This window comes from Fukomys damarensis, unplaced genomic scaffold (assembly GCF_012274545.1).
Source record: "Fukomys damarensis isolate Sample0158 unplaced genomic scaffold, DMR_v1.0_HiC HiC_scaffold_12, whole genome shotgun sequence".
Lineage (NCBI taxonomy): Eukaryota > Metazoa > Chordata > Mammalia > Rodentia > Bathyergidae > Fukomys > Fukomys damarensis.
The window spans coordinates 5,106,150-5,113,713 of NW_022900924.1; the positions used below are offsets into that span (position 1 = coordinate 5,106,150).

Here is a 7,564-nt window from a genome sequence, read left to right on the forward strand (position 1 = left end):
TTTTTTTTTTTTTTTTTTGGTACCGGGGATTGAACTTAGGTCCTTGCACTTGCAAGGCAGTCCACCGAACTGCTAAGCTAAATCCCCGGCTTTTTTCTTTCTTTCTTTCTTTTCTTTCTTTCTTTTTTTTTTTTTAATTACGGTTTTATCTGTAGTCTGTACTGATCCAAAACAGATTTGCATTGGCTTGTAGAAGTATATAAATCTATACCATTGCCAAGATTAAAATAAATAAGGAAATTGTTAAAAAGGGAAAATGAAGGTAAGAATAAGAAGTTGAAGCCAAGAGAGATAAGTGTAGAACCTAAAGGAAGCTTCATATAGCTCCATATGCTTGCTAGGGAAAGGCGCAGATTTAGTTTTGTATTTTTTTGCAGCCATTTGGCAAAACAAAACCATGTCAATTACACCATTCACAGGGTGTCTTAAGACAACTCCCTATTTAAAAATATTCATATCTTAAATATATCTACTAAAAAGGTACATGACAATTGAAATGATGGAGGAATGCAGTTTTTTTATGAAACACTGCACTGAATGTTGTGAATTGATGTAGAGGAAGTATGTGTGCTTCAGTTCTACTTCAGAGGTAAACCAGAAAAAGTTTTGAGATATGGGACCTAGAGAGATGAGCAGCAAAAATGTGAATAAAATTCATACATTTTACCTCATCTAGATAAAGCTTCTCCTTTTAATGTTTACTGCTTTAGGTTTTGATGTGGCCAAGACAGGTGATGCTCGAATTGGCTTTGTGGGCTTTCCATCTGTGGGGAAGTCAACGCTGCTGAGTAACCTGGCAGGAGTATATTCTGAGGTGGCAGCCTATGAGTTCACTACTCTGACTACTGTGCCTGGTGTTATCAGATACAAAGGTGCCAAGATCCAGGTGAGTCAGGCCTACAGGCCAAGGAAGCAAAGAAATCCATAGTTTTGTTCATTGTACTTTTGGGAGCTCACTGTATGCCAGGTCTGAGTTTGTTGCTGTTTGTTTTGAGGCATGGTCTCACTATGTAGTTCAGATGGCCTTGAATTCAATATGTAGCCCAGGTGGGCCTTGAACTTGTGGCGATTCGCTTGCCTCAGTTTCCCAAGTGCTGGGATTGCAGGCATGTGCCACCACACCTGGCTGAGTTTTGATCTGGACCCTTATTGTCTGGCAGGGCGGATAGAGCAGTGCAAAAATGAAATAATATAGAGGATTAGTGCTGGCCATAATAGTGCATGCCTGTAATTCCAGCACACAGGAGGTTGAGGTACGAGGATTGCAGTGAGTTGAAAGTCAGTCTGAACTACATGGTGAGAACCTGACTCACCAAAAAACAAACAAACAAAAAACACCCAAACAAGAAAAAATAGAGGAACTGTGCCTGGGGAAATAGTTTTTTGTGCTGGGGATTTGGCTCAGTGGTTCTGCTGTCTGCCCTGCAAGCACAAGGGCCAAGTTTGATCCTTGGTACCAAAAAAAAAAAAAAGGAAAGAAAAAAAAATAGTTTTTCACCTGAGCGTTGGAGAAGAAGGTCTAGTAAGACAAAGACTTGATGTAGAAAGTGATATAGCAAGTGAGAATTAAAGTTAGTATAGAATTTCACCAGGCAGAGAAGGGAGAAGAGCATTTCAGGCAGTAATAATGGTAAATATTTTGCTGTCATGTGAGAGTGTGTGGGGCCAGAGTGCTGGAAGCTAAATCTAGAAAGGTAAGTTGGGACTGAATTATGATAGGGTTTGTGTATATGCTAAGGACATTGATTTTTGTTTGTAGCTAGGAATTATAAAAAACTTTCAAGTAAATAATATGATCCGACCTTTTTAGAAGGGAATTCTTATCTGTGAGGTCTAATAAAGTTGTTCTCCTAGCCAGGCATGGTGGCGCACGCCTGTAATCCCAGCACTCAGGAGGCTGAGGCAGGAGGATCACTGTGAGTTCAAGACCAGCCTGGGCTACATAGTGAGTTCCAGGTCAGTCTCAACTACATAGTGAGACCCTGTCTCAACAAAACAAAACAAAATTGTTCTCCTAAGACGTTCTTCTAGAAAAATAGGTTTAGGGCTCTAAACAAGGGGTCTTCATGGGTATGAAAGAAGGTATATATAGCATACAGTGGAACATACTCTTGTTGGCTGTATAGTTAAGAATCCACAGGGCCGGGGATTTTGCTCAGTGGTTCTGCTGCCAGACTCAGAAGCACAAGGACCTGAGTTCAATCCCTGGTACCAAAAAAAAAAAAAAAAAAAAAAAAAAAACATTCTGAATTTTGGGGACATTTGAGTTTTTGTTAAGAGGTTCCTAAACTTTCTTGAATCATTGTACCCTGAATATCTCAGCAATTATTTCTTGCTACCTTTTTGTGTCTCATTTATTTATTTGTCAGTATTGCAGATTGGACCCCGTGGTACTGGGGATCGAGCTCAGGACCTTGCGCTTGCCTTGGCCCCTCTTGTCATTTTTAATTTTGGGACAAGTTCTTACTCCTTGCCTAGGCTGACTATGAATTTGTAATCCTCCTGTTTCAGTCTCCTGAGTAGGTGGGATTACAGCTGTGTGCCAATTTTTTTTTTTTTTTTTTTTTTTGTACCAGGAATCAAACTCAGGACCTTGTGCTTTTGAGGCAGCCAGGAGAGCCACTGAGCTAAATCCCTGGCCCTGTGTGCCAGTTTTTTATGGTGTTCCCTAGACAAACAAAAATATTGTATGGTTCCTTTTTTTTAACACTAAAATTCTGTGAGTATTTTATTTATCACTGAAGAAGGAAGACACAGCAGCAAGTCCTGTGTTGGCTTCAGTACAACCAAATAGTTAATCTTTAACATAACTAACTACTACGCTCCAAAATTGAAGTCTGCACAGTCATTACTACAAATTACTTGTTGAAAGACTCTATCCTAGAGAAAGAAAATTAGGAAAAAGAATTAAAACAATTTCTCCAAGCCACATTTATAAATATTGTGATATTTAAAATGCATAAAGGGCATGTATTCTCCATTAATGGAAAGCAGTTTCCTATTGGCAACAGAAAAAAACTCAGTGATAGTTTTACCAAATGTTTTAAGTTTAAAAGCTGTATTGTTTCAGGGTTTGTAGTCGAGCAGTATCATCATTACAATAAAGACTGCAAACTGCTCGGTTCCATTTGTTAAATAGTTTAGTCCAAACAACTGAAGTATTTATGTCTCTTTAACCACAGGCATTTACTAATGGAATATGTACCTTTTGCATGCTACATGACTCTTCAAATGTTGGAGTTAGGTGCTGCCATATGTATTTCCTTTCCCACACTAATATTTATGTGATACTTATTTTTTCCATAGCAACTGCTAAAAAAAAAATCCAGCTTTCCAAGATTTGGAACTGATGTAACTGAAAACAGCGTAGTGCGATTGCTGAAATTGTCAGCTGCTGGAGCTAGTAGTTCTATTGGTATCTGATACAAATTAAATATTGCTGTGTAGGGCTGGGGATTTAGCTCAGTGGTGCTGTCGCCTGCCTTGCAAGCGCAAGGTCCCAAGTTCAATTATTCCCCAAACTAAAAAAAGAAAAAATAATTGCTGTGTTTCTCTTGAAAATTTAGGATAGCCAATGGGCTGTCCTACCTGTCAGCTCATGAGTACCCCAGACTGTCTTAGTACATAGTTTGAAAGCCAAAGTGTAGGCATTTGTTTTTCTTCTTCCTGAGCTACACAATGAGTTGTGAGATGCATTCATGCTTTTTTTAGAATCTGAAGTAGGAAGGAACCTGTGTTCTGGTGATAATTTTTAGTGACCCTTTTATTGCTGATTAGGTGCCCATGCAGAAACTGTATTGGGTCTTATCTTTTTCTGGGATCTTATGTCTAAATGTATGTAACAAGAATTAGGAAACACTGGGCCAGGGATTAGCTCTGGTTCCAGCAGTTGCCTTGCAAGTGCAAGGGCCTGAGTTCAATCCCCAGTACCAAAAAAAGAGCATTAGGAAACACAGGTGTATGGACCATGGGTTGATTCTGGATGGTTTCGAGTCTTATTGATAGTCTTAGCTTTGGCAGCTCAGAGAGTAACTTATTTCGTGATGAGATTCTGTTACCACCTATTGAAGGGGCTTTTGACAGCAGAATAAAGAGCTACTGAACTCTTCTCTTTGATTTTTTTTTTTTTTTGTGGCCCTGTACCCCACTTTGCAGGGTGCTTTTTTTCCTGCTTCTCCCTTCTACCTCTGTTCTCCTCTTTCTCCAGAAACCATGTAAATATTTTAGGTGTGCTTAACTGCCTTAAGATGTCTGCTGTGAAATATTTTTTAAAATATTAACTGATCCAGACAGAGCCTGGCTCTATAGGTCAGGCTATCTTTGAGCTTACTATGTGAGCTGGCCTGGAACTCAGTAATCTTCCTGCCTCAGCCTCCCTGTCAGCACTCAGGGCAGGGAGGCTGAGGCAGAAAGGTCACAAGTTGAGATCCAGCTTGGGCAATTTAGTGATTTAGTGAGAACATGTGTTAATAAAAAAAAAAAAAAAAAAAAAAAAGGCTTTAGAGGCTCTTTGTGAAGGCCCTGGGTTTAATTTCCATAAACCACTGAAAGAAAAAAAGGTGATTTTTGTTATCTGTAATTTAGTGGAAGAGGGATAAGGATTAGAACCATTTAAGATTATAAGGTAGGGCCTCTGCTCACTGTGCCTGACACACCTACCGCTTGCTGCCAGAGCCATGGGTTGACAGGAGGAGCTGGTGTCACACTGCAGGGAGATGATCCATATCTGCTGTTGGCTGCCTCATGCGATGGCGGAGTGTCTGGGGACCCTTATCCTCGTGATGTTTGCTTGTGGCTCTGTGGCCATGTAGTGCTCAGCCAGGGCACACATGGTGGCTTCCTCACCATCAACCTGGCCGTTGGCTTTGCTTTCACCCTGGGCATCCTCATAGCTGGCCAGGTCTCTGGGTCCCACCTGAACTCTGCTGTGACCTTTGCCACGTGCTTCCTGGCATGAGAGCTCTGGATCAAACTGCTCATCTACCCTGGCTCAGACGCTGGGAGCCTTCTTGGGTGCTGGGATTATTTTTGGGCTGTATTATGATGCTATCTGGAGCTTTGCCAACAATGAGCTTATAGTCTTGGGTCCCAATGGCACACCTGGCTTCTGTGCCACCTGCCACTCTGGACACTTGGACATGGTCAGTGGCTTCTTCAACCAGTTCATAGGCACAACCTCCCTCATAGTATGTGTGCTGGCCATCATTGACCCCTACAACTATCCCGTTACCTGTGGCCTGGAGGCCTTCCCCGTGGACCTTATGGTCCTAGTCATTGACACCTCCATGGCCTTCAGCTCTGGCTACACCGCCAACCCTGCCCCTGGGACTTTGGTCCCTTCCTTTTCACTGCCATTGGTGGTTCAGAAGTCTTCATGTCTCTCCGCTCCTGGGCTCCATTGCAGGTGTCTTCGTGTACCAACTCATGATCGGCTGCTGCCTGGAGCAGCCCCCACTCTCCCTTGAGCAGGAGAATGTGAAGTTGGCACAAGGAGCAGATTCGAGCAGGTGGTGGCTATATCTTTACTGTCCCTTCCCTTGAGCATTAATGACTGTTTAGGGCCCACTCCTTAGATGCCCCTTCATGTTCTCCCTCCATGTCTACCCCAGCTGGACAGCCTCCTTCAGGATTTCCATTGGACCCTGCCCGGTGGGATAGAGGAGAGAATGGGCAGCAGTGTGTGCGTGGTTTCCTACATGTCCAGGGCAAGAAACTAAGCTTTCCTAATGGCACTGAGAGCCAAAGGGAAGGGAGAAGGCAGTCATTGTCCCTCTGTGAGTGAGGGAAGTACGAAGGTGTGCATATTTAAGGGCTCCATATGGAGGAGGAGAGTCCAGGGTGTGTGTGTGTGTGTGTGTGTGTGTGTGTGTGTGTGTGTGTTTTCTGAGTTTCTGAGTAGGTATGTGTCTGCCCTTTTTTCCACTCAGGGCTTTTTCAGGCTTTTGGGAGGAGGGGCCCCTGCTCAGGTCTGGAGGTCTAGATTCCCTGAGTAGGAGCTGTGCATAAAGTAAGCATGGCCTGGGGTGTGAAGTCCAGGTTGTAAGTTTCATGTTTGCTTTTCTTTTAAAAATATATATAGGGCTGGGGATTTACTCATTGGTTTCAGTGCCTGCCTCCCAAGTGGGAGGTCCCTAGTTCGACCCCCAGTACCCCCCAAAACATATATATATATTACAATACATATGTTACAATGTTAGGGGACTCCACAAGTTGGGAGACTCCACTTTAATAAAGGGGTGTTTACCGCTTTAATCTTCCACTCAACAGTTTTTTTTGTTTTGTTTTGTTTTTTTAGTTTATCGGTACATTTTAGGTATACAGTACAGTTACATTCATTATTAGGATCTTGTACCTTTACATGACAGGTCTTGGTTCTCAGTTTTTCCTCTTATCCCTGCCCTCCGTTTCAACAGTGTATTCTTTTGCCTTTTAAAATTAAAAAAAAATTTTAAGGAGGGGTTTTGGTTGTTAAGTACGTTAACAGTAAAGATCTTTAACAGTCACCTGTGGAGGTTTTGACACCCTTGTATGGCCATTCCAAATCAGGATCTGCAGTAATGGGTCTCAGCTGTCTACATCTTTAATAGTTTTCCTGGTGAATCTTTTGTGTGGTAAGATCCACTGTAGAAGTGTTTTGTTGTTGTTGTTTTTATTTTGGTACCATGGGTTAAACTTGGGTCCTTGTGCTTGTGAAGCAGACAGCAGAATCACTGAGTCAGATCCCCGACCCTTCCTGCAGAAGTTTTTGAGTTGGGATTTTACTACATTCTCAGTATCACATGTAGTGTCAAGATCTGGCTATGATTTGCAGTGAGGAATCTATGTAGAGGCTCAGCCTTCAGAAAGGTGGGTGAACACTGAAAGACAGTAATGTAGAATAATGAGTTTTGGCCCCAAATGCATGAGTTAAAATCTGATTTATTAGGATTGTGACTTTGGGCAACTCTCTTAACTCTGAGCTTGAACTATTATCTTTGATAGGGATATTATGCATTTCAGCCTAGGAAAAGTGTATTAAAAGCCTGTAGCTAACAATTACTAGATGTTTAGTGAAAGTAAAATTACACACTGACTTGTAAGGAAGTTTTATTTCTCATACATTTTGGATATTTGAGAAAGAAATCATTGTGTTGGTCTGTTCAGATTTATAATTGGTTGTTCCTTTCCTCTTCTTCCTCCTGCCCTTACTTTTGCAGCTCCTAGATCTCCCAGGTATCATCGAAGGTGCCAAGGATGGGAAAGGTAGAGGTCGTCAAGTCATTGCAGGTGAGTGACTCCAGTCCTGGGATTGCCTCCCTCTGTCTGTCTTTCTCTTTCTTCTTTTTTGTACTAGGGAATGAATTCAGGGCCTTCACACTGAGTTACATCGCCAGCCTTTTAAATATTTTTGAGTACTAAAATGTCAAAACATTTTTATTGAGTAAAATGTCAAAATTTCAAGAGATCTCCACCACAGGAATAGACCAGACATGCTTTTTAGGTGAAAAACTAAGGATGGGAAAAGAGAAGTAAGTACTACACTTTGTCCAGTGTGTGTGTGTGCGTGTGTGTGTGTATAATGGAG

The 7,564-nt window shown here is 41.8% G+C and overlaps 1 protein-coding gene and 1 pseudogene across 2 annotated transcripts in view; both read left to right on the forward strand.

Annotated features, from left to right (window-relative positions):
• The window catches only part of Drg1 (developmentally regulated GTP binding protein 1), a 44,044-nt gene that overhangs the window by 16,748 nt on the left and 19,732 nt on the right, over nucleotides 1–7,564 (forward strand). For both annotated transcript variants that reach the window (XM_010603829.3, XM_010603828.3), the window contains exons 3-4: nucleotides 711–886; nucleotides 7,197–7,266. In XM_010603829.3, the coding sequence (XP_010602131.1) occupies nucleotides 711–886; nucleotides 7,197–7,266 (246 nt within the window). The remainder of the gene's footprint in view (nucleotides 1–710; nucleotides 887–7,196; nucleotides 7,267–7,564) is intronic.
• LOC104848260 lies at nucleotides 4,677–5,541 on the forward strand (annotated as a pseudogene).